Source organism: Antedon bifida, chromosome 4 (genome assembly GCF_963402885.1).
Source record: "Antedon bifida chromosome 4, ecAntBifi1.1, whole genome shotgun sequence".
Lineage (NCBI taxonomy): Eukaryota > Metazoa > Echinodermata > Crinoidea > Comatulida > Antedonidae > Antedon > Antedon bifida.
The window spans coordinates 20,574,952-20,602,387 of NC_136229.1; the positions used below are offsets into that span (position 1 = coordinate 20,574,952).

At 32.1% G+C, this 27,436-nt stretch overlaps 2 protein-coding genes across 4 annotated transcripts in view; one reads left to right on the forward strand and one right to left on the reverse strand.

The window, feature by feature from the left end:
- The first annotated feature begins 69 nt into the window (after positions 1-69).
- LOC144839408 (charged multivesicular body protein 6-A-like) lies at positions 70-2,463 on the forward strand. The gene is made up of 7 exons (XM_078694746.1): positions 70-126; positions 541-640; positions 786-895; positions 985-1,159; positions 1,497-1,562; positions 1,654-1,792; positions 2,037-2,463. The coding sequence occupies exons 2-7, from the start codon at positions 572-574 to the stop codon at positions 2,096-2,098; spliced, it is 621 nt and encodes a 206-aa protein (XP_078550872.1). The 5' UTR covers positions 70-126; positions 541-571; the 3' UTR covers positions 2,099-2,463.
- Positions 2,464-3,415: 952 nt separating this feature from the next.
- Positions 3,416-27,436, reverse strand: part of LOC144840507 (uncharacterized) — a 47,322-nt gene continuing 23,301 nt past the window's right edge. For 2 of the 3 annotated variants that reach the window (XM_078696336.1, XM_078696334.1), the window contains exons 18-41: positions 25,328-25,533; positions 24,992-25,112; positions 24,691-24,827; positions 24,390-24,471; positions 24,048-24,221; positions 23,797-23,877; positions 23,304-23,432; positions 21,636-21,758; positions 21,414-21,500; positions 20,615-20,760; positions 20,229-20,319; positions 13,779-13,835; positions 13,046-13,299; positions 12,372-12,696; positions 11,897-12,226; positions 11,577-11,793; positions 11,185-11,425; positions 10,870-11,062; positions 10,184-10,513; positions 9,775-9,945; positions 9,454-9,654; positions 8,953-9,102; positions 5,188-5,278; positions 3,416-4,468 (exon numbers count right to left, since the gene is read on the reverse strand). In XM_078696336.1, the coding sequence (XP_078552462.1) occupies positions 5,228-5,278; positions 8,953-9,102; positions 9,454-9,654; positions 9,775-9,945; positions 10,184-10,513; positions 10,870-11,062; positions 11,185-11,425; positions 11,577-11,793; positions 11,897-12,226; positions 12,372-12,696; positions 13,046-13,299; positions 13,779-13,835; positions 20,229-20,319; positions 20,615-20,760; positions 21,414-21,500; positions 21,636-21,758; positions 23,304-23,432; positions 23,797-23,877; positions 24,048-24,221; positions 24,390-24,471; positions 24,691-24,827; positions 24,992-25,112; positions 25,328-25,533 (3,897 nt within the window). In that variant the 3' untranslated portion in view covers positions 3,416-4,468; positions 5,188-5,227. Of the gene's footprint in view, positions 4,469-5,187; positions 5,279-6,464; positions 7,272-8,952; positions 9,103-9,453; positions 9,655-9,774; positions 9,946-10,183; positions 10,514-10,869; positions 11,063-11,184; positions 11,426-11,576; positions 11,794-11,896; positions 12,227-12,371; positions 12,697-13,045; positions 13,300-13,778; positions 13,836-20,228; positions 20,320-20,614; positions 20,761-21,413; positions 21,501-21,635; positions 21,759-23,303; positions 23,433-23,796; positions 23,878-24,047; positions 24,222-24,389; positions 24,472-24,690; positions 24,828-24,991; positions 25,113-25,327; positions 25,534-27,436 lie in introns of those variants that run through there. The other variant, XM_078696337.1, reaches the window with a different exon arrangement.

The window sequence follows — 27,436 nt, forward strand, 5'->3', positions numbered from 1 at the left end:
CTTGTTGCGTCAGAATGACGTAATGTAAAAGGGGAAACCCCGAGTGTAATTAAGACAGCGCCACCAATATTTGAGTGGTGTCAACATTCTTCATTTTAGTCCGTCTGTTTACTTGTCTATTTTGGGGTTTGTATTGCTTTGAAATTTAATATTATAAGACTAAAATGTTCTAGATATATTTTTACATAACGAATTAATATTTACGTACATTTTATTGGTTAAATAGTCATATTTTTCTAGGCTAGGCCACCTTGCTTAATTTACATGTATAAGCTCCCGGTCGCCGTCGTGCTGGACTCTTGCCAGGACTGCCTCTATGAATTCTAGGCCTAGGAAACTAGTTACTCCATAAAGTGTATCTCGGTTACATAAAGAGTAACATTTCGTTGTTGATTCATCACTAAGCCTATTCAATAAGAGTGAATAGAAAATTATCCAATAATTTTTCTTTGATAAATGCTCTTAAAAAATAGTTTATAATTTTATAAATTCATTTTTTTGCTATAAAATAATACTGTAATATTTAAACGTTGTATGCAGAACTACTAAATTTTCACCACCTACCTACATCATGGGTAATCTGTTTGGCAGAAAAAAGCAGCCTGCATCAAGGATCACTGAACAGGATAAAGCAGTTCTTGTAAGTTTAAAAAAGCTTATTTAAAATTACTATACAAAATTTAACATTCTTAAAATAATATCCCAGTAATACTAATTGTAAAAGTATAATAAATAATTGTAGGACTACACTACAAGTTTTTATACATTTTCATTTTTTCTTTTAGCAATTAAAACAACAAAGAGATAAATTGAAACAATATCAACGGAAGATTGAACAAAATCTGGAGAAAGAAAGATCTGTAGCAAAACAGCTACTAAAAAATGGCAAAAAAGAGTAAGTTGCATGTAGCATGGTTGTACAACATTAGCAGAAAAACAATGTTTTTTAAGTATGATTGTATTGAATTTTATTTTTGTTTACAGTAAAGCAATGGTGCTTCTGAAAAAGAAACGGTATCAAGAACAATTGTTGAAGAATACAGATGGACAGTTGGAAAACTTGGAGAAGATGGTTGATGAAATTGAGTTTGCTCAGATTGAGATGAAGGTTGTAGAGGGACTAAAAGTCGGTAATGAAAGTCTTAAGAAAATGCATGAGGTAAGGAATAGTGACTAGAATGCCAGAGTGGGGGAAACCTGGTTAATACCCTTGATGACATATCATGGTTAAATTGCCCTGGATGTGCTACCCTGGATGAAACATAAATGAAGTTGCAGATACTAACCTGGATATGCTACCCTAGAGGAAACATAAATGAAGTTGCAGATACTAAGCTGGATATACTACCCTGGATTAGATACCCTGGGTGTGCTACCTTCATACTGTTGCATTCATTCTGCTGCATTCATTCTGCTACCATACATGAGAAAACATTTTTTATTGAAAAATGTGATATTGGTAAAGTTAAATAAAAATTGTTAATAATACTTTGTAGATCGTGTCGTTGGAAGATGTAGAAAAGATAATGGATGAAACAAGGGAAGGAATTGAATATCAAAACGTAAGTTATTTTATACATCAGTTAGTCTTATATTATTTACCAAGGTATTGAATATGTACATTAAAGATCAACTCTGAAACGTTTTATTTAGGAAATTGATAGTCTACTTAGTGGTGGCTTAACGGATGAAGATGAGGAAGCCATATTGGAAGAGCTTAACGAGATTACAGCAGCAGAGGAAGCTGCCAGTGCCCCTGTCCTACCAGAAGTACCCACAGATGAACTACCAGGTACAGTCCAACATTCTTTCAGACTAATTTTTTTGTATAATGAAATAAATTCCTGGAGACAGTGTAACATAGAACATTCCATACCCCAACTGCGATAACTTGTTATCATTATTAACAGTGACTTTTCAGATAAACTCTAACCCGTCCAGTGATGTACTTTAAATTAATCTGTGAGAATGAGATAAAGCGATGTACATATTACATATTACATATGTACATTAAAAATGAATGATATATTTTTCAGAAATCGAAAGGGAGAAGAAAAGAGAGAAAAACAGGCAGGCAGAAATGGTGCCAGCATCATGAGGATGAATGAGAATTCTATGCAGTGGAAAATATAAAAAAAAACTCTTTGTAATGATGAATGTTAGATGGCTACAGTCATGGTGTAAGCATTCGAACATGTCTGTCTATTTTGCCCACCAGTGAAACTATTGGAAGTATTAAACAATTCTCAGTTGGAAGTATTAGATTTCTCTGGAAAATTGCATGTTTTGGTAATGAAATGAATAAACAGGATTTTTATCAGGCCTCCTTTAAGTTGGTTACCAATTTATTTATGGTATTCTTATTCTACATGCCTTCTTTTTGAGACTTGTTGGAATTTCTGTAAAATGATAAAATACTGTAATATAAAGTTAATGGTGTATAATAAAATGTTAATATTGGTATATTGGTTTATGATTTTGTTTTATTTATTTCTTTTTATGTTATTACTACTGTATTCCTTTATGAGAACCACCAGCAGCAATTTCCAGCAGCTTAAGTTCGGGTATGACATGCCATGTATGCCAAAATGTATTTCTTTTTACAAATATTAAGGTGTATCGCTGTCTAGAACCGAAAGTAGTTGCAGATATGCCAATTCTTGATTCTATATTCTTCATTCAAATCCGAGAAGTTCTGCTTACAATCATTACTAACTCTACTCTGTACATCCAATTTGTTCTACTGTACACTAGTTCTATTTTCATCCAAAAATTAAACCAAAATAAAAGATAAATAATAGATAATGTTTGCATGCAAACACACAGAATATAAACACAATTGCAAACTATGCATATTTGGTTTGTAATCTTATGCAAACTTAATTTGTCTGGGAAAAACATAATGAAATTATATTTTGTATCGTTCCAAGGTAAATCCATAAATTCAGACATTAATGAAATTAATCATGAAGTAGTATAGTTAATTTTGAGGTAAATCTATACTTCTATACATTCAAAATGGTTGTCTACCTGACAGGGAGACTTTATCAGGAATGACACTTCTGGATTGTTTGAAAATGAATTTATATATTTTTCCACACAAGTCGTACAAGTGTGTATTTAATTTGTTTTCAATACCCTGAAATGGTACATTTTTTGTCAAAATTCCAGTTCATGGCATTGTTCATAAAACATAAATCTGCATACTTTAATTGTGTATTCATGTTTGTTGCAAGAGACAAAAACAGCTTGTAACTTTGAATCTAATTTTATTGAATCACTACTAATGTACAGTAGAGGTCTTCCATCACCAACCAACCACCAAACCTTGATTTTTTTTTACTGTTTTTCTCACAATTATATTTTTTCAGTCGAATACAGACCATGAATAAAACAATGTTGGAGACAAAACAGCTTTTTTATCTGGTGCTTTCTATATTCTAAATTTATTGTGATGCATAAACCAATAGCGTTAACATGGTTAGACATAACAGCAGGTTCAGTCCTATAGAGGGCAATCTCCACTTTACCATATACTGGTGGTCGCCCCTAACTAAAAGAAAAACCCATACTACAGGAAAAATTCCGTCAAGGAAATTTATCTATTTACCAATCAACACAAAAGTTACAATAGACAAAAATTAAAATAATAGCAGTCAAGCATCTAATATATTTTTTGATATCAAATGTCATCTTGTTCGTAGAACAAGTGATAGATATTCTTCCCTCTATCTCTCCTCCATAATGGTCTCACTATGCTATAAGGTGGACCGTGTCGTGTTAGCCAGCATTCGGTTATTATAATAAAAATTTACTTTACAAGTTTTAACTTATTTACTTTTGTCATAAGTGACCAAAATGTTGCATAGGACGTAATACATGCGCCGTTATATAACTAAAACACGGCTTTCTTCAGAATTACAAGAAAGTTTTCTTTTCTTTTTTCTGGTAAGGCACTGGACGGATGAATGCAATAAAAAAAATATCCTGGCAATCATACAATCAATCACCAGGTTATTGCTTAAATACCAATCACTCAAAAAAAATTTCATATTGCTTAAATATTGTGCTATAAATATTCTATAAACTATATAATTTTAAATAAACTATTTGGATTAATTTACACTTATTTATTATATAATTGTTATTAACAGTTAAGACACTCTTGTCCACCTTCTACAGTTAGTCAGAGAAGGTACGGAGGTCAGAGTTCATATCCTGCTGTCAGGGACTGCAGAAATATTCCGAATTATTATTAAATTAAATTTTTTTTTCAATTTTGTGTGGGATCTGCATTGTTTATTATTATAATTATTCGTTCTAAAATTATTTAATTATTTATTTCTCTTTCCTCTTCCTATTCTTCTTCGAATTCATCATGTTTGTAATCGTTTCCGTTTGATATTTGATCGTGAGGATCACTACTACTTGTTGAATAAGATCTAAATGACGAATAGCTTGGACTAATCTGTAACCAAAAACATAATCATAATTAACACTCAAAAGTGTTGTAACCTTTGACATGGTGTCAGGGTTCAATCTAAAACTTATTTCCAGTAATTTATGTGCTTGAAAACATGCGGTTGGATTTAATCAACTATGGCACAGTATTAAGCGAATTACTGTACTTAAGTAAGTTATTGTCTTTATTGTGGAAATAGTAAAACTATATTAACTTTTTTGTTTAATTTTAAGTCATAAATTTTCTTAATTTCTCCCTATGATGTACGTAACTAAATCTAATACTATACTAAACTAATCACTGCAAACACATTTAGAAAAATAGTATTAAAAATATTTCTTCGGATCATTGTAAAGATAAATAAATAAATAATTTAGGATTAGAAAAATTGAAAAAAAGTTTTTGAAACTATTGTCGTACTGTAAATATATTGGAAAAAAATACTTTTTAATGATATTTAACAAAAATGCATTACTTTAAAAAAAGTTAAAATTTTGAGAATTACAAAAAGTTTACATTTAAAAAGTTGTATTTATGGTCTATTATCTTTTTTTTTTTAGTTAGAAGATAAAATGTATATTACAAAAATGAAAGTAGAATACAATCAGCAGACATCTTGGTAAATGAACCATATTAAATGAAGACAGAATGAACAGATAAACAAACAAAAACATACAGAAAGATAGAGCAAGCAGCATGCTAAGAAGAAATGGGTAAACATTTACCAGAAAAAAACTAAAATGAAGTCGGATCATTTTCAGGAGTTCACTTTTGGCTGGATTTGGTGGTGGTGGTGATGGTGGTATTACCAGTTTTCTGTAGAAGGAAAACAGTAACAAAATGGATGCAGACAGTAGAATAGCTTACCAGTTTACAACACAACATTTGATTGGTTAATGATAGAGGGTGTGAATAAGCAATGAAATGATGGAACAGGCCACCTCTGACACCATGCAATTATAGATCTACTTCTTCAGGTTAAAGAGGAAAATAATAAAATAGGTGTGGTAGATTCAAGATTTTGAAAAAGGTGAGGGCACTAAAGAGATGGGAGTAATTTAATCATAATCTTTGCTTGAGAACCTTATGACCCAACAATGTCATTGTGTCAGCTGTTGACTAGCCCATCATTCTTTGAAGGTGACCTCTTTGGGAAGAGTTGAAAAATAAAATAACTTTTTTTTATCCAACTAATCTTAATATAGTGTAAATGAAATGCTATTTCTATTAATAAGAATTAATAATCTTTCTAGCAAGTAAAGATCTGGTATTGTTCAAGTTGAAGTCTCCTTTCTACTAAGCAATATTATAGCAGGGCTCTTTTATTATATGATGTAGGAACAGAAAAGGTCTATTTAGAAACTTAATTGTCAATCAAAACGTTTTCATTTTGTTCACTGCAATTATCTAACATTTTAATAAACTCTCACCACATCTCAAAATTTAACATCATCATGTCTAACATTATCAGCTCGTTTTCTACTGATATAATTATTTGTTTGGGCATTATTTATGTTAAATTATTTAGGATTACTAATGTAGTGGCTTATATTTAAAATGTTATTCATAACCAGTTATAGAAGTTATATTTTACGTTTAGTTTAGACAAGTTACTAGATTTACTTGTAAGATGGGACATATGCAGCTTATATATTATCTTTCTTTAAATTAATTTCTTGATGGTCTCAAATTGGAAAAATTATAAATTGTTTTAAATTGATATCTTATAAAAGATTATTTGGCAATTTTTTCTGAAAATATACAAAGGAATACCGGATTGAATAAGTTCCACTTCCTAACAGGTAATCCTTAAAAAAGCTTAAATAAACTAATGCATTTTATGTAAGGCAACATTAGACTTTGTTATCGCTTTCTTTCCTGTAACAGCTTTTCGTAAATTTTGGAATTGCAGTTGTTGAAGACAAGATGGCCGGATTCTTGTCTGTTTCTGTCATCCTCTGCTTTGATTGGCCGACAAAAAATGAGCACAAACAGACAGAACTTCCAAGCACATCAAATCAATTTTATTTACAGTTTAAACTGGGCACAACAAACATTAACAATTTGAATAATAAAGAGCACCATAATGCGGCTATGAGACCACCATTATAAATGGACGTTTAAATTGGAAAAAATGTCTATTATCTACTTCCTAAGTTTATGTCCAATTTTCTAAAATAACAGTTTTTAGTCATTTTAATTTCAAACTTTTACCAATCACCTAAATTAATAATTGCATTTTGCAGGCAAGATAGATAAATTTTTAGCTTGAAAATCTTGTCGCTTGAAAATCTTGTCTTATTACTCCAAAGAGTCTCTTAATCTATTTGAGGATAAAATCCAGCTTTATCTCTCGTTCAATGACCTAAAACTGTTGGAAGTCTGTACACTAGAGACTAGGAGAAACTATTGGAAGTCTGTACAATAGAGACTAGGAGATTATTCATTTATGACTTTCAGAATGGTAGAAAGTGAGCAACGGAAAAAACAACATTAAGTAAATTAATTGACAACAAAAGATTTGGCAAACGAAAAAAGCCAAGCAGTTTAGAAAGACTAATGTTCAAAATGACTTATGTTGCTTTTCTATTTTAAAATGAATAATCTTTTACATTAATTCATTTATTCTTATTATTCCTAAGAATTTGGATTTTATTATTTAAAGAATATTGCAACTTTAAATTAGAGCCACTTTGATATTACACATCAGAGGTATTAGAGTGAGGAGAATTAGAAAGACCACTAGAGCCTAAAGAGATAGTTGTAGGAAGGACGCTTGAAATTTCTAAAGCCAGGACGTAACCTATTTCTGTATACAAAGATAAGAACAGAACAAAAAAGGATCAATTTGAGAACATATGCAACCAGTTGCAGAATAAACTAATTTACATAAATTTGCATGAACACTTAAGGCAGTTCATGTGACATTGTCTAGAATGGATTTTTTTTCTACTTACTATAACTGCCAAGACACCACAAACATGGCCGTCAAGATCTGCCAACATCGTAGGATGTTAAAGTTATGTGTTAAAAAGTGCGTACAAAATTAGATCCATAACTTCAAAATCATAGCGAGTTGGAGGATAAGGACGGGCAAAGAATATATGTAACCACGGCAAATGGTTTTTTTAAAAACTAATATCAACTGAAAAGAGACCAATATTTGTTCAAATTTGTTTCTCTTTTCCTTTGACTACAACAGCTTAAATTCTTTTATGTACAGAATCTCACGTCATAATATACCTCAATCATTTTGCATTGAAGGGGATTGTGTGAGGGGATCGTGCGCTGGAGCGATCACCGCAAATCAATGAGTTTCCACACCATGCCAATACCAGACCAAGCTAACTAATGCACAAATAAATAGCAGACTATCTTACAGATAGATTTGATTTCGTTGGGTTTTTTTACATTACAGAAAAATCTACAGAAAGTTATGTTGATTCATTTTTGCAAAAAGAAATAATTTTAATTAAAGATTTGGCCTGGTAACCATTCATAATTTTCTCCCAATAAAATTGTCTCAACTGTTCTTTTCTGTTGATATAAGTGAGTGCTAATATTTTTGTATAAATGTATAAAAAGAGGTATAAATATGTTTTTGGTGGTAAAAAGGTAATTTTTAAAAAGGTTGAAACTAAAATAATATTAATCACACAAAGAGATGGGAATGTTAGAATAGTGAAAAAAGGTGCTCTTTTTAAGCTGAAGTTAGTAATGAATAATGAAAATTAATATATTAAGATATGAAAATGATATAACTGGGCCTATATTGTTAATCATGCACTATTTCTTGGTGTAAGAAGACCAAATAAAAAAGCAGTGATAACGCAAAGGTTGTGCGCGCATGTCGAACTGAAAACAGACAATCTCAATTTATACATCGAATTGTAAAAAAGTTCAATCCAAACCAAAATTTAGAAACAAAATACATAAAATGTTCATTGATTTAAAGGTTGGAAAAATTTTGTATAAATAAATGAAATTGACATTTATTTGGCAGGGTCAGAAGATTCTGGCGTTAAAACATCTAATGGTTTTTCAGACTGTTCAGTGGACGAGGCAACTGCCTCTTGTTTGACTTCAGATGTTTCTACTGGTGGAATGCTTTCCGTAGCGGGCAATTTTGGAGCTTCATCAGTAGTTACTGTTGATACGTCATCAGTAACTTTTGTTTCTGACGATTTAGTCACTGATATACTGTCTAATTTTCCTGCCCGGTCGTCTAATGAAAGGCTTTTTAAAGTATTTATAACAGGCCTTGTGGGGCTTGATGCTAATTTAGATTCGATACTACTAAGAAGATCTTTATCGACTTTTAAGTCTAATCGTGATAAAATGCCTTTGGTCGACAAACTGAGATTATCGCGAGTGTTTTCAGCCATGCGTTGCAAGCGGCGGTCACGTGAAACAGAGGTGGTTATGAGGTGATATTCTGATTCAAAATCGAAATCTTCGGTTTCAGATTCAGAATCAGCGTCTGACTCTACCGTGGTAGTGGTGCGCTGTGTCATGGCACTGCGATGTCTTGCACGAAGCTTCTGAAGGGCACTTTCGGCGATGTCAGCACGTTCTTCAGCTTCTTCCAGCTCAGTCTGGGCACGCTTGAATTTAGACAAGTTGCAGTTGGCATGCTCTTCCTGCAAGAATATAAAAAAAAAACAACAATAGTAAATAACTTACAGAAGATTGTCCTTGTGCAATGCAATTACAGTAATATTACTTGAAGGAATAATGCAAGAAATATATCAATATATGGAGCTGGCAGACACAGAAATAAAATATCTATCTTTTCACCCCCAGCGTACATGTTACTCTAGGGTTCTCAAGTCTAAACAACTTAAGGCTCTGTCTACACTATCAACATTTATGTGACAAAAAAAAAATGTGATGTGTCCATATATGGACATGATGATGTCATATCATTAACATATTTGGGCACATCACATTAGTGTGATAGTGTAGACAGAGCTTAATGATGCTAAACTTACAAGTTCCTCAGTTTGCTTCTTCAGTGTCTTACACTTCATTGTCCATTTTTCAACAGTCTCTTGCATGTGTTGTTGGACTTTGTGTTCATCTTCAATGATCATGTTCAATTCCTTGATGCGGCGTTCTCCCTTGCGCATGTTTTTGTCGATTTCACAACGGCGGCGTTGTTCTCCATCAAGTTCTTGCTCCAATTCGCGTATCTGTAGAAGACCAACGAGTGAATATTTAAACATTTATAATCGTTCCAATGAGGCAAATAGACTATTGTTTAACCTGATTATTCTTGTTATTCCTAAAAACTATATTTCTAGGTAACATACCCTGACTTCAAGTTTCTGCATTTGGCGTCTAGCAGCCTTGATTCCAAGGGCTTCGGCTTCCTCAATGCGGACTTGCAACTCCTTTACAGTTACCTCCAACACCTTGCGGTTCTTCTCACTAACTGCATATTGATCTTGTTCATGTCGGAGCTCTTCTGCAAGGCGTGTGGCCTAAAAAAAAGATTTTTAAATAATGTTTTTAAAGGGCATTATGTCAGGACTAATGTAACTGTTTACAAAAAGAGATTTATCAACAATGATTTCCACACCAGACGGTAAGCAGTGTGTAATCAATAAGAAAAGATGAGGATTAAACACCTTATTTCTATTGTACAATTTTAATCAGGAGAGTACAGGGAAATGTTGTATGAAATGATGAAATTACTGCAGTAATCAATACACTACTTACATCACTGACTGCTTTCTTGGCTCTATCATCATTGGCTCTAGCCTCAGCAGAAGCCTCATCAGCCTCTGCACGTGCACTAAGCAATTCTTGCTCCAACCGTCTCTTCTGGCCAGCGAGGGAGTGGTTCTGAGCTCCAAGCTCTCCGTTGCGGTCGTTTGCATCAGACAGCTCGCCTTCTGCAGATCGGCGCATTCTCTCAGATTGCTCCAATTGGCTACGGAGCTCTTCCAGTTCAGTGCTGAGCATGTTGCATCTGCGCTCAGTCAGTTGGAATTGATCACGGAGCTCGTCGCGTGCACGAATCTCATCATCTAATTGGGCTTGGAGATCCTAAAAATAACAATTCAATTCACATTTATTTAGTCATCGTTTATAATTACAATTTCAGTATATAATTGATGGCAAGGATCCTACATAAAGAAGTTCACAATTCTGTTTTTGCAGGACCCTTTTACATAAAACAATAAAACACAACATAAATTAAATAAAAGTGAGAAATAACAATAACTGATAACGCATTCTTTCTTATATCATGTAACCAAGTATGTATGAATGAATCATCATCATCATAGTGGTCCGTCTTCTTTGACTATGACTGACTTACTATGAATATTTGTATGTTAGAATCACATGGCTAATGTACATATAGCTGAGGAAAAGATTAGATTATCAGCATAAATAGATACCTTGAGTGATCCTTGGAGTCTCTTGTTATTCTTAAGTGCTTCAGCAAGGTTCTTGTTAGTGTGGTCAAGTTGGATCTCTAATTCATTAACCTCTGATTCAAGTTTCTTCTTCAGTTTCATGGCCTCATTGCGTTGACGAGTCTCAGATTCAAGAGTTGTAGTCAATGATTCGATCTCACGGGCATGGCTCTTCCTGTTACAACATAATGTTCAACGTATTGAATTGTAGATATATAAAATATAATAGTTTTTAACTAAAGAAAATAATTTAACAAATTTTAAAGTAAGAGGTATCAAATAAAATGAATTGCTAACCTGACAACTTCAAACTCTTCATCTTTTTCTGACAAACGGCGCTCAATGTCAGCTTTGACTTGGGTGATCTCAAGTTGGTAGCGGACAACCTTGCTCTCTTCTTGTTCAAGTTGAGATTCAACCTCATCGATGGTGGTTTGGAGTTCTTCCTTTTCCATCTCAAGTCGGCGGCGGATTTTGTCAAGCTCATGAATGCTCTTTCCACCTTCTCCGAGCTGATCAGTAAGGTCGTGGATCTCATCTGAAGGATAAATAATGATTTCATTATATTTTGTGCAATAAAAGTCAAATGCATTGCATTTATTAGTCAAATGAACATAAGCTTTACACAAATTTTCACATTTAGGAGTCCCTTAGTAATGTTTATGCAAACCTATAAGCTAGAAGCTTACCTGACAAGTTCTTGTTCTCGCGCTTGAGTGTTTCAATGCTTTCGAGTGTTTCCTCATAGAATCCCTTGAATTTAAAGAGTTCTGCAGAGTATGAGCGAGCTTCCTTCTGAGAAATCTCAAGCTCGACAGTTACTTCATCTACCTTTGCCTTCCATTCGGCCTGGAATTGGTCGAATTTCTTCTGCTTCTTCTCAAGAGCACTGACCATGCTGTTGGCCTAAAATAAATTAATTTAATTAATACAATTTTCAATTTTGAAAAAAAATAGTGCAAAATTTTCGAAATAAATAATTGAAAAGAGAATATAAAAAGTTACATACTCTCTCAACCTCCAAGAGAAGATCCTCAATCTCAGCAGAGAGACGTTGTTTAGTTTTCTCAAGTGTAGAGTTCTTGGAAAGAGCATTTTGAAGCTGGTCTTCAAGTTCAGTCAGTTTGATCTGCAATCTCCTTCTGGCTTCTTCAAGTTCCTCAGCGCGAGCAATGTGATCTCCTTCATATTTAGCACGCATGGCTTGGATCTCAGCGTTGGCTTTTCCAAGAAGACGTTGAACCTCTGCACGGCCCTCTGCTTCCTCTTCAGCCTGGTCACGGAGCTGATCGCATTCAGCATTGAGGTTCTTGATTTGGGACATGCATTGTGATTTAGCCTGCAAAACAAAAAGTTATTCATCTTTATGTTCAACCTATTGCTTCACAAAAGTAATTCTTAATAAAATATATACTTTAAATTTATAATACTAAATTGTTGTAAATGGTACTATATCTCAACTCCGAAAAGAGATTCAAACTTACTCTTGATTCCTCATCAAGTTGTCGTCTAAGCTCATCAATTTGTGATCCCAACTGGCTCTTTTGTTTACCCATGTGGCTAAGGCTGTTCTCGCTCTCTTCAAGTTGACGGAGAAGATCAGAATTCTCGTTTGTCATTCGCTGCTTGTGGTTGTTGAGCTCAGCAATGGAACGGGATAAATCATCAGCACGGCCATTGGCCTCGTTCAACTGGCTCTCAAGTTGGTGAGATAGTTTCTCTGCGTTGTTCTTGGATTTCTGGAGGCCTTCTACGGTTGTGACGAGGTCATCAATATCCATCTTAAGATTCTGGCGCTCTTTGTCAATCCTGAATGGTAAACAGAAGAAACTCATTCGAGATTTGTTTAGACCAAACATTTGGTCTACACTCTAAACTTTATTCAATTCAGTAATTTAAAGAAAACAATTGTGAATTTGAAAGCCCATTATCTGTTGGGTTTTTGGTTAAATTTAACCATTTATACATTTATACTGTCTGACTCTTGTCATTGAGAATTTTGTTCAACTTGTCCCTAAAATTGAACAACTTTATTAAAACTAAAAAATTGTTTATTAAAAGTTTGATTTTATTCATCTTTATTTTTTATGATTTCGGGGTACAACGCATATAATCAACATTCAACCATAATTTACATATTTTTCGTAAAGTTACTTACTTGGATTTAGTACGGTTGAGGGAGTCTACCTGCTCACTCAGCTCGGCTACTGCATCTTGATGTTTCTTGCGCAGAGCCTGGGATGTGGCTTCACTTTGCATGTGTGCATCGTCAAGTTCACGCTTCATCTTGGAGATCTCAGACTCGCGCTTCTTGTTCAAGTCAACCTGGACGGCGGTGGCACCTCCCTGCTCTTCAAGACGCTCACTGAGGTCTTCCAATTCATGGCTCAGCTCTGTTCGCTGTTTCTCGACCTATTTATAATATAACAAGTGTATAAATATATTACAGTATATTATTTTCCTTTTAAATTTAAGTATATTACAAATAAATGTTACTATTGCTCTGTAAAATAATGAAGTAATTACCTAGTATATAGTATTCAATACAAACTACAATACAGTGCATACTGCAGTGTAATAGAAAAAATGAATAGTATGGTTGGAATGCGAACATTCTTTATAGTATACCAGAGTAGAGTCTAATAAGTAAATAGATCCCTGGAGAGGGCAGGCATTCCAGGATAGAATTTATTAGTAATGAAAATAAATTGATTTGACAGTCTAATAGCAGTTCCAGAAAGTCCAATTGACAGAAGAGCCGGATGTAATTAAGAACATAACATTCTTTAATATCAGTTATTATTTTATTTTGAAGGAATATACCTTTTTTTCACTTTGACATAATGTATTTTAATACACATTTTTTTCTATAAAGATTTTTGATAACATACCTTGGTACGAGCTTGTCTTTCTGCATCCAACTCTTCTTCTAATTCTTCAATGCGAGCCTAAAAAATAAACAAAACTTTAGTTACAATGTAATAATCAACTAAGGTGATAATCTATCAATTTTATATAATAATTACAATGATTAAATACTTGAATATACAGGATGTGTATGTATAATTTACAATTTGCTGCAGCAACCATTATTGAAATTGATTGATAAAATCCTTAATTTTCTAGACACAGAGAAATTACTGAAATAAAGTGATTACATTACATTAATACAATAAACTTTCATTTGAAATATTAATCGTAAATGAAAATTACTTCAAAAACCTAAGTTTAAATTGATAATTTTTTACTTCTAAATTTAATCTAAATAATAAAAAAACGTTACATAAATAAAACAATACATAATTTCAAGAATCTCAACAATTAAACTTACAGTACATTTAATATCTACAAAAACCAAAAAAAAATTAAACCTAAAAGAATTCTTTTCAATTTTGTCAAATTTAATAGTAAAATTAAATGTGGTATTTAATTTATTAAAACCCAATCAAAAAACAAAAAAAATAATAATATTTATTTACAAAAACACATGTGTAAGTAAATCATTCACAATAAATGTTGTGAGAATTAGTTCACTTTAGCTTAAATATCCTAACAGTGCATGAAATGATTAAGATTTCCAGGTAGAGGATGAATAAGTTTGCTAATAGAATGTTTGTATTATTTTAATTGAATTTAACTGATCTGATATCTGATAGTCATCTAAACATTTCTTCAATCCTATGAGTGTTCACAGCTTTATTTATCCTAGCTTCTTTTACCTTCAGGTTACTTTCTTTAGCCCAATATCTATGAATTGGATATACCCTACAGCTAACACACCAAAGATATAGATACAGCACATTCTAAATGTATTGCTATGTGACCATTGTGATGTCTCGCAACCATCCATAATAGGAGAAGAATTTGTATCATTGGCAAGTTGAAATTCTCAGAGCAGGTGTTGAAGAGAGTATCGCATATCAATCAAATTATACATTAATTATTCTGACCTTCAGGTCAATATCAAAATAGAACTACTGGTTGAGACAGTGGTAGGGAGCCAAGAAGGTCAACAGAAGGGGGGTAATAAAATAGGTCAAACAAGTTCATCACTTTATATCTTTAGTTTCTATATCTGTTGGTATAGAATATTCAATATAAAGATATTGAAATAAGTACACGATTATTGCCATTTCAAAATTGTAGTTTTTATATGGAAGCTTAGTTGATAACTATCTGGAGTGAACAGTCTACTTGAGAAAACAAACTGAATGTTTGCAAAAAATAGTATAAGTACCATTTTTAGTAATTTCGATCTATTGGATCAACAAAAAAAATCTGGATTTTTCAAACTAGCATTTTAGATAACCTTGTCCTATTCTGAAAAACCTTCTGAATTTTAGTCGGTATTAAATATATTCATTACGATCTATACCTGGTTCTATTTTTGTAGACCCATTGATTTTTACCCTAGCGCATTTACATCTATTAGAACAAGCTTGGGCCTAGCCTAGTCTTTCTTACTTCTACTTACAACATCAGTAGTAAATGCATGCGGAATCAATATAGTTGCCTACTTGGTATAGTTCCTTTGCTCCAACAAAAGAATCGCCCATCTCATAGCTACGACGAATGAGCTTCCTTGACTTGGCACTTAGTTTTTGGTAGTTGGTATGCGTGTCCAGATTTTTAGAATAATCCAACGATTGTATCCCTGAAGTTGAGGAAACCATCTTCTTTGATGTTTTAGATGATTTTATCATACTGCTACTTTCCATTGTGGGTATTTAAATTCACAGTGAGTATTCCAAGTAGAACAGGGCCTAGCTTTGTAGTCCACAAGTAATAGTCCAGGAGAATATTTGGTCTAAGCTGAAGAGCGTATCAGAAAAGACTGGTGCCACCCTCTATCCAATAATATTGCACTTAGAAGAGACAGTGGTACGTACCACTTCAGGAGATTGCACTGAGCTAACTGACTGAAGAGACTATGCTGTATAAGCATTCATTAAGTCTGGTCACATGCTGGCCCGCCCCCTGTCGTAAATCTCCAACTGTATTAATGGACTTCTACCACACACTCCACCAATTCTGGATAATTGATTGATAGGCTAAAAGTGTGGTGATGATGATGTCATCAAGGCAATCGGCCAATCGCATTAATTCTGTATCTATTTGGTTGATTGACTGAAACTGATGGTGTCATGTATGCAATGCTTATTTGGTATTGGAATGCATGTACCTAAGATGGCTAGAACTGACCCTATCCTGGCATGCATAGGTTGAACTCGTCGCTGACTGCCTTATTATTCTAAAGATGGTAGCACAGACAGATATGTTGTTAATCATTCCAATTGATTTTTACCCCTGACTTGAACTTTATTTGACAGTAATGTTATCTAACAAATTACAGGCCATTCTTTTTTCTATACATCTGTCTACCATAGAAAATCTTAATTATAATTACCATTCAAACTATGTATAACTATCGTTAATATCTAAAAATAACTTAGGCCTACCATTCAAACTATAACAGTTATACTTTACTAATTCTCAGGTATTTACACTTGACACTTAATAGTAAGCTAATTAAGATACTTAATTGATTTAATTTATAATATGTTACTAAACACCATTGGAATGTTTGACTGGACACATTAAAAGATAAACTAAATGGTTATAGAAAATGTACTTATTTCCACAATTGGTGTCTACAGTAAGAAAAAAAAACCTGTCACACATAGTTTAAAGATTTGTTGCATATCTCATGCAGGTAAAAATAATGGCTCTATGCATATCTCAAGGATTGCCCAATGTGGTCAGTATGCGTTACAAGGTTCATAAATGGAGTTGGTTTGAGTCAATCTAGCATTTTCTAAATGAGTCAGAAATATTAGGCTCATATTTGCTTATTAAACAAAGATATATTTCAACATTCTTCAAATAACATAAACACTTAATAGACATGGTGCTGATATCTGACATGTAATTTAAGTAAGTAACTATTTTCATTTTCCTTATGGTAACGTAGCAGATGATTCTATTAATTTATCTTTCTACAGAAAATGGCTACAATAAATAATTTATTAATGAACCATTCTCTGCTCAAATTTGCTATAATTTCCAATTTTTTAAATCTAGTATTCTCTTGTATTCTCTTGTTTTTTTATTGAATACAATTACTAAGGCAGACAATTGATGTTTTGCCAAAGAATACACTCAGAGCTAGCCAGACTATATTCTGGTTGTATGCCAAAGAACAGACTTTGTCAAGCACACAACTGATTTCCACATAGTAAAATGTGTGTCAACCATTCCATTCTATAACCCATTCATAATTAATTTGGCATCTACATCAATTGGGCCATTAACCTTTTCAAGATCAACTGATTAAAGATGTAACAACCTCCTATACAAAATATCTATATAGTATATCAATCTTTGATTGGTCAGAAAGTTTGTAACTTCCCTGTTCCCTGATTGGTTATTTGGCAATATTAAGTAATCTCCAACCTGATTGGCTAGTTTATCATGCTTGAGTGAACTGATGGAAATCAAGGTATTGTACTGTGTACAGTATGGTAATTAGGATAGTTTAGCTAGTACTAGTGTAAATAAAAAATTATTCTTTATCAATCACAAACTAAATAGAATAGTATAGTATCATATTTATTTTTAGCTAATAAAATCTAATGACAAACCTAATTTGTTGGATGGGAGATGGTTAAGAAAAAACACCTAAACATATTTCAGTAGTGTTAGACAGCTGAGAAAGGAATGTCTGTATGAGACAAGACATTGAGAAATAAACATAACTGTCGCCTTTAAAAACATCCTAAATTGAGAAACTGCAGTCACAAACATGACAAGAATGTCGGTGATAAAATTATGTCATAAGATAATAAGTAGCCATAGATTAAATATATTATGCTTGATTTTCTTAATTAAACACATTGATGACACAGAACCTAACATTAAACAAAATAATTAATTGGAATAACAGTTTCAATTTGTTTTTAAGATTGTGTTTTGTAAATTTTATTTTTAAAATATCTTAAAATCTTAAATTTAAAGCTGTTTGATTATAATGTGATGATTGAGTAAATAAATAATAATAATAATGATTTATAGAGCGCACTTCGCCACCAAAGGTGCTCAAGGCGTTAAATGAATAACTAATAAGTGAATAACTAATATTTGTTTCACAATTAAGACTAATAAGTCACTAATTAATTACCAATTATCTACAAAATTTAATTTTTTATACAAAAGCAGAAAGAGATGACAAATTTGTAAAATGTTCATATTTCATGAAAAATAATTATTGTAATAAAAAAGTAGTAGTAAGTAGTGTTCTATATAGAAGGAAAGTTAGATAAAAAAATTACTTATACCAGTCGCCTCCTAAGAAAGTAGTCATCCCCACCGCTATACATTGTAATCCGTGAATGAGCCAGTTTTAAAAATGTAATTCCTCAATTGAATCAATTAGTAATTCCAAATAGGAAATCCAATGTAAATAAAATAGTTGCAAAAGTTGGTAAAAATGTAAGCAGTGAGTTAACCAACACCGATGTCGACGCTATCAGCACCACAAACCAAATCAAGACTGTCGAATATTTTATGCCAGATTTTTAATAGTCCGCCCAAATCACGAGCGTTAAGTTACACGTCAACACATGTCTTTTTGTAAATATAGAGCCTCAAAGTAAACCATTCTGGCATAATAGCTATCCAAAAATGGTCTTATCGTTTCAATGCTTAGCACGATAAATTTAGAAATACTATGTTATTGAGTAACTTGAGAAGTCTGAAGTTGTGATGTCATAACTTCTGTGATACCGTTATGCTGTTATTCAATCCCACTAATTGGTTTATACAAGCACGACTTACCTATTGATAATTGCTATGGACAAGTGTATGGTGATATTGATGAGGAATGTGGTTAGTGGGAATATTTGTGGTCGGTCCCAAATTAGATAATTTTCTTTAATTATAGATATAATGGCATGTGCTGATGGATTTAAGTTTTTTCGAATTTGTTTCCAAGTTCTACCTAATTTTAGAAATGTCAATATTTAAAAATATGCCCAATATTTATTATTATTATTTTTAAAAATCAAGCAATTTTGAAATTAAAATAAAATTGTAAAATAAAATAATATGTATTATTTATAACAAATATTAATAATTAATTATAGATATAAAGGCATGTGCTGACGGGTTTAAATTTTGTCAAGTTTGTTTCTAAGTTACACTTAATTTTAGAAATGTCAATATTTAAAAATATGCCTAATATTTATAATTATAAGTAAATAAAGTCAAGCAAATTTTGAAATAAAAAATTGCTTTCAATAATTAATATGCTATATTTTAATCAGTTTATGATAATTTACTGAAGATTTGATCAACTGACATTAAAGTTTCATACTTGATAAATAATTTTAGTTTCAATGTCAAATATAAATCAAAGTGTTTACCTAATAATCTAAAAATAATTAATGATTAAATGAAATGCTGCTGAATGCCCAGGGATGGACTGACTGTTTGTCAGTGGAATTCCTTGGATGACATAGGGATGTGTGACCTCTCTAAGGTCTGTGTTGGTTTTCCTTATATAGGCTTGCGAGCAACTGGCAATCTCATTGACATATTGCAAGTATGGAGGAATTAAAACAGCCATGGGGAAAATTGTTCAACATTATAATAATTATGTTGATAATATGGATAAATTAGGTCAAACATATTTTCAAAGTTTGAAAAAAAAGTTTTACCAAATGCTTCCAGTTTTTAATTAATTTATTTATAACTAAGCTAATTAACTGTCATGTTGTACATGTAAGTATTTTACAGCAGATGGTTAAAGTATAAATCATATGTCTACAAAATATCATGGACTTTCCTACCATTGATTTCACAATTTGAGAAAATATTCAAAAAGCTTAACACACCTTACATACTAGTAACACTTACACTTAAACTATGCATTAGTATCAAGTATTCTAAAGTATTATTTATTCCCTGTTATTGTTGTACAATAAGTAATATGTTTTTAAAGTACTAATGGTATCATATGAATCATTACCATACAATATACTGAAAAACACTCATGATTTACAGCTATTAAAGACCAATTATAGAATCTCAAATACTATATATGTCAAATTATGACCATATATGGACATATGAATACATCTAAATCACAAACATTTTTTGTTGACACCACAAAAAGCTCCTATAAGTGTTAAAAGTGTAACCAGCATATTGAGGCTCACAAGAGCCAAACCAGATAGCCAAAGACATAACAAAAAGGAATGGAGTAACTCTGCCTTTGTAAAGAGAATAACTAACTAAATGCCGGACATATTCAAAATAAACAAAAACAGTAAATATGATCCTACCTGAAGCTCTTTGATCTTCTTCTGGAGTTGGGCAACTAGACCTTGCTCATCTTCAAGTCGGCTGTTCAATTGTGTGATCTCATATTCTCTCCTAATTATCAAAAACAAGTACAATTGCTTAGTAACACATTACGATACCTATAAAATGATAAATACTAATTGAAAGCATACTGAGCTGGATCTTAAATGGAGGAGGAGCAGGAAGATACATCATCAAAGTTAAATCTACGCATTAAGCTAAGATACCTATAACATGATAAATACTAATATATAGTTTTTAACTAATTGAATGCAACTTAAGTGCAACATATAAAGTCGTGAGCGGATAGACTAAAAAGTATACTTTATTTTCTTTGTACAAGATTCAAATTTTCTACAATACTTACTTTTTGAGGTTGTCTTGAAGACCAGACTTGGCACGTTCAAGCTCTTCAACGGTTTCCTGAGTCATCTTGAGGTCTCCTTCAAGCTTACGCTTAACCTTCTCTACATCACCACGAGCCTTCTTCTCATGCTCAAGATTATCCTCAAGCTATTTGAAGAAAAGAGAAATGTTATTAAAAGTTTGTATTAGTAGCAGTACAACAAATAACATCCAACTCTCTGTCTACACTATCAAACTTTATGTGACAAAATAATGTGATGTGCACATATCACTACCATATTTAAGCATATTACTACCATATTTGGGCACATCACATTTTTTTGTCAAACGAGTTTGATAGTGTATACAGAGCTTATTGGATTGATGACATGTGATCAGAAAGGAAGAACATGATAAATAGGCAAACTTTTTTTTTACCCAAAACTGAAAGCTACAAACTAATTTTCAATTTATACTTCATCCACTACAAAATGGATAAGGCTATTGGCCAAGTAACTGAGCGGTTTCTATGAGCATGGTCGACTGTGCATGTAATTTAGTATTTGCAGGACTAACAGTCTTTCACATCTGTTCTGGTACAGTTCCGATCCGGCGCCGGGAAATCAAATTGAATGTCAATGCGCCAATCAATATGTGCGAACAACATTGGCGTTAGATTTGATTTTCCGACCTCCATGTTCCCCAAGAAAATCTTTTGTAATTCTTGTAGTGTGGTTAGGATGAAAATAAACATATAGGATGAGAACTTAGGCCAACGATTTACTACCTAATTACAGTTTTAACAAATTATATGTAGGTACCTCATCAATGCTTGATTCCAATTTGGCTTTGAGGTGGTTTAGATGGTTGCATTTGTCTTCTTCAGCCTGGAGAGCTTCTTCGGTTCTCTACATAAGGAAAGACAAGTTTATAAATAAGATATTAGAATAAAGAAAATGTTCAGACAATGAGATTTTATCATAAGTCCTTCTTATAACTTGTTCTTTACCGAAAAAATCTTAAATTTCATGAATCAAACCTACCTTGTTCTTTTCATCAAGACCTTGCTTCTCCTTGGTCAGCTTAGCAATGCTCTCATCCTGAGCGGCTAAATCTTCATTCAAAGTCTTGATTTGAGCCTCTCTGGCCTTCTTCTCATCCTCGACCTTAAAACCAAAGTCTCAAAACCTCAGCGAGCATGCTCACTGACTCTTATTAGCAACCAATCACAAACATGCATTTAATGTGCCACATAGAGTATAATGACAAAACATTATTATGCAATATATAACATTTAAGTTAAATTATTTACAGATAACACATAATAACATAGACTACTTTCTTAGTAATAAATTGACAAATTTTCAATTTATAATTAACAAAAGTATACCTAGTATAGGTATAGATTGGAAAATGATCTATAACATTAAAGAGTGATAGTCATCTATAATTCATATCATACATTTTTCTAAAACAACAATAACAACAACAACAACAAAGGTGTAAATTAATAAAAGCGGACTACAAAAGGTATCAACGAAATATAGAATTCTATATTTTATTGGAGGTCCTTTTGAAGTAATTTAGTAGTGTTATTATGTTGCTGTTGTGTTTAATTATATACCCTGTAATCATATCAATCAAATGTCCTGAGAAAACTCTGCTGTGATACTAATAATCTAATCCAATTGAAATAAGATGCTTTACAAAATACTTTATACCACACACCCTTCCCAGCTTCATTCATGAAAACTAATTGTTCTTGAAGCTTACAGTAACTTTAAATGTCTGTTTTATTTGAATCATTTTTTTCAGTAGAATTGTAAATTTTTAAGAACCAGGTACTGTTCTAATTCTTTGAATACGTAACTTTTTTTTAATGTTTAATAGTGTTATGCAGAGTATAACAAAATCAGAGATAGAATTGAGGCAAGTGTACAGAGTAAGTGCAGGAGAAAGTAGAGGAGATAACAGACTAGAATAAGAGAGTGTAGATACATAGATAAAAGAATAGAATGAAACAAGTGAGAGATAGTTAGAAGCAGAAAAACACTACACACTTAGTTAAAACAAAACGTTCAAATAATTGTAGCTTTGAAAAAATTGTGATTAAATTTCCATCAAAATGTGTACAGAAATTAATTGGTTTTAAAACAGTTAAATTCCATTAGTTAAAGCAAAGCATTAAGTTGCTTATATGCTTTTAAGTATTTCTTCTTGTTGAAAACTAAATTAACCAAATAATATTTATGGGTTTTAACATTTTTTGTGTAGACATTATTAAAAGCAGTTGCCAAGCACCTCAAAACAATCATGCAGAACCAGGTTTCCTAGCAACAAACTCTGAGGTAGATTGCAATACAATGGTTTTAAACATTTAGAAATATTTACTGTGTTTATACCATTGTATTGTAACTACCACAAACGTTTGATAGCAAATCAGATAGCTCTGAACAAACATCAGTGAGAAGTTCAGAGCTGTTTGATAATTAACACAAACAGCTCTGACAGCTCACTGGTGACTGTCTACACTATCAAACTAGTTTGACAAAAAAGTGTTATGTGCCCAAATATGGTAGTGATATGACATCATCATGTCCATAAATGAGCACATCACATTTGTTTGTCACAAAGTTTGATAGTGTAGACAGAGCTTTACATCTGAGCTACCCATGTTGGTAGGAACCAAGTGCGGATTAGTTCATTAGTACCTTAGCCAAAGTGATCTCAAGATCATCAATGTCTTTCTTGAGCTCAGAGCATTCCTTCTCTAGCTTGTGCTTGGTGGCGCTGATGTCTGCGTTGTTGTCCTCTTCTTCTTCAATGCGCTCTTGCATTTCCTAAAAAGAAATAATGAGTTTAAATTTTATATTATTTACGATAAAAATAATTTAGCTCTATCTCTCATTGATGGAATTAGTATAGAGTGTTACAAGGCTAAAGGTTTGTAGAGCAGAAGTCTTAACAGCTCAGCATCAGCCACAAACTAAAAACAATTAGGTTTTAATTGAATATCTGAATATATTGATTACTAATAACTAGTTTCAACTTACTTCAGAATTCTTGTAAATTGACAGACAAAACATAAGTGTGAGTGTCTATATGAATGGTCAGTGTATAATCTAAAAATCTTCAACCTATAAGTTATAAATATGAGCATGATTGCAACCAATGTTGCCATTTAAAAATGACCATAAAAATTACCTGCATTCTGGTTTCTAGAGCAGTCTTGACGGCATTCAACTTGTTGATAGTTTCTTCATAATCACCTCCTTGTTCTTGTTCCTATCCCAACATAAAACCAAAACATTTAAGTCAGTATGAACCAACATGATAATAAAACACTTAAGTCAGTATGAACCAACATAAAATGGAAATATCTTGAGGAAAGCTCATGCTTGCAGTTTGAGTGTCAGTATCGTTTTTTAAAAGAGAGAAAAATGAGTGCATCTTACATTTTGGAGTCTGAGCATCATTTCGTTCTTCTCTTTCAACAGTTGTGAGTTCTTTTCTTCAAGAACGATTCTTTCTTTCTCCTCTTTCTCTGCTTTTTCTTTGAACTTCTGTAACTCTTCCTCCTTGGCTTTCATCTCATCCTCAGCACGGGCAACGTTGAGCAGAGGCTTGACCTAATATTAACAAATTGTTGTATTGTAAATCTCATAATTGCAATACAGTGGAGATGTATAAAGTTGTACAGAAAGTGTAATAAGCTTCAGTCTTTCACAAGATATCCTAGTTATTTATTACGTGCTCTTCAACATGCCAATGGTTCCTTCAATGGCATCGTTCCTTACCTTTGTGTACAATCTCCACCAGTGCCAGTTTCTCAGGATCAAGTATTTACGGATGTTACGCTGAAGTGTGCTAAGGCCAATTCTGTCAATAATTGAAAAGAGATTGTTAACATGTGATTGTTTGATTGATGTTAATAATACTAATATAACATAGATGATGGCATTTATACTAACTGATAAGAACGATAACAATAGCAAAGATAATTATGTGATTGAGACTAGTGACAAGTTAGACATTGCATAAGGAGCATAGAGATATGGTTGCAATAATGATGTTCATAATAACTATTTTCATTCATACCTCTGATCCAGCATCTTTTTGTACTCTTTGCGCATGATGAATCCACGGCACTGAGATTGCAACATGGACACAATCTTAGAAAGACGTTCGTCACGCATATCTTCAAGTTCACCAAGGCATCCAGCGCGAAAGAACACCTTTAAAAAACAAATTCACTGTTAGAGAATCTACAACATGGTCTGCTGAACCAGTTGTATTGTTTGACATCATACAACTATGATACTACATACACAAATACAGGCACAAATATGTTTTCAGTGAGACAAGAACACAAGGCGAGGAAAACTTGACAAACACTAACCTTTGTGAATCCCATGCGGTACTCATTTGTGTCCAGTTGGATGGCTTTCAAAAGGGCATCAGAAGCTTTGCGGCTATCCATGAACCCACCGGGAACAGCAGTTGGTGCCAAAACTGTGTATCTGTTTAAAGAAAAAACAAAATAAATGTAGTTAAAAAACATGAAAAATGAAGATTAATAAAATAGGCCATTTTGCCTCGAACCCTTGCCGATATTGTTGGCAATAATAATACAATGCTAATAATTTTATCCATGATTCCAAAGAGGATAGTGTTTTGTTCTCTGATTTCAGAAATTATAAATATGATGCATTCTGAATTATGATTGGTGCTGTACCTTTGTTTAAAGTCAGCAAAGGACATTCTGTTGGGGAATCCCTTTCGGCAAATACGGATACCCTCAAGCACACCATTACAGGAGAGCTGATGAAGTACAAGATGGGCGTCCATGAGGCCGGGTTTCTTGAACTCATTGGGAATGATGCAGCGGACAAAGTGAGGAGAAGTCTTGAACAGTGTGGACAGCAGACGGTTCAGTTGTTCCTATAGCAACAGTACCCAGATAGTTAGTTTTTAAAAAATGACTTTCAAATAGAATTATGTATTACTGCAGAAGATTATAGTATGTATTATTATTATTATTACCAAGGTTATTAATTTTAATATTATTCTATATTATTATTTTATCATAATCAGCATCAAATCTAGTTGAATACATTATGTGATGTATTATAGAGATGTTTCAGTACACTACATTGCATCTAACCAACCCAAACAGGGCATAATAAAATACTGCTTTTGGCACACAATTGGTTTTATAGTCTAGATACAGTAGTGTCAATAAAACATCCATAATATTTCATTCTGTCACTGCATCCAATGAAAATTTTATTTCGAAAATAAAAATTGAATTATTATTTAAAGATGTATTGTCCCTTTGACAAATTCCAAAAAAATAAAAAATAACAGATTTTGAAAAAAGGTGGGTCATTTTGAAGTATCATAATAGTTATTAACTATCACCAAAAATTTGTTGAAAAAAAAATCATTTAACTAAAATACAGACGTTTTTTTGTTAAAAAAATAACTTTGACTTCCAGTCAAAGTTTTCAATCAAAACATATCCCATAATAAAACGTGCTTGCTTGGCTACTCTGTATGCATAATCATAAAACTTTCTCACGATCTGTGTGAAAATACCTTCTCAACCGTGACGAGTTGTAAACAATCCTAATTAGCATATGCATAATGCGTACTCGTGGTTTGAAATCTTTGTTTACTTTCGCTCGCGACGATTTTCCAGATGAAATGTAATCAAGTCAATTTACCTGTTAATTACGTAAAATTGTTGTTTTTGGCTCGAATTTTTTACTTAAAGTCAATAATTTTAATATTACTTTGATATGGCCAATTTAAATTTAGAATATTTTGACCTTCATTTTTTTGTGTTTCAAGGGACAATACATCTTTAAAATTAAAATTTTTATTGAATATTTGAGGAAAAAACACAGCAGTAAAAACAGCAATGTGAAAAATTATTTTAAACATTTAGTTAATAGCTTTTGCTTTTATATATCATCCGTCCTTATTTTATAGATTATTATATATTTATTATTATTTATTTATTATTTAATTTTTTAACTTTTTATTTTTATCAACAATTTAATAAACCACTGTATAAGCACACAGCAATGTAAGAAAAATGTAACAAGTGAATAAACATATACAAGACACTAAACATATTTAACAATGATTTTTAACAAATCATTGTATTGAGTTTTGTAGCTTTTCACAAAATTTTAAATCTTTGATAATAATTATAATTTTGAAATTCAAATTTTGAAATTTCTTTTGAAAAACTGAACATTTTTCTTTTCACAATATTTGGAATCTTTGTTAAACTGAACATTTGTTGAAATTCAAATTTTGAAACTTCTTTTGAAACCTTCACATCTTTGACCGATGAAAGGGTGTCCAGAATTTAGGGAATTGACGTTAGTATCTTGTATATGGTTTCATCTATCACCTTGCATTTACAAAAACAAATTAAAATCATTGACAATCAATCAAACATTAAATGAAAATACAGAAATAATAATTTAACAACAAAATAAAGTAAAATAACAAAGGCGCAAATTTGAATAGCAATTGAACAATAAAAAAATATATTTATTTTATATAGATACAGAAACGTATTTGGAATATCATTAGAATCTTACTGCTGATAGCTGGAGAAAGATATTTTTGCTTAAATTCTTTATTTAGTCATTGTAATTTCACATATCTTGTTTTAGTTTGTTGCTTTTAGTAAATAATTTGATGTTTGTTTTGAAAAGCAAGATGACAGAAGAGCATGTGAATTTAAATATAGCGATAACGAGTACATAAATACAATTCACATTTATATACAATTATCATAAATAGATAAATACATATAATATAAAAC

What these genes read in the sequence shown, in the direction of transcription:
- LOC144839408 (XM_078694746.1), top strand. Translation starts at nt 572, where the DNA reads ATGGGTAATCTGTTTGGCAGAAAAAAGCAGCCTGCATCAAGGATCACT. An exon ending in CTAAAAAATGGCAAAAAAGA is followed by an intron (nt 896 to 984) that starts GTAAGTTGCATG and finishes TTTTGTTTACAG; the next exon opens with TAAAGCAATGGTGCTTCTGA. An exon ending in GTCTTAAGAAAATGCATGAG is followed by an intron (nt 1,160 to 1,496) that starts GTAAGGAATAGT and finishes AATACTTTGTAG; the next exon opens with ATCGTGTCGTTGGAAGATGT.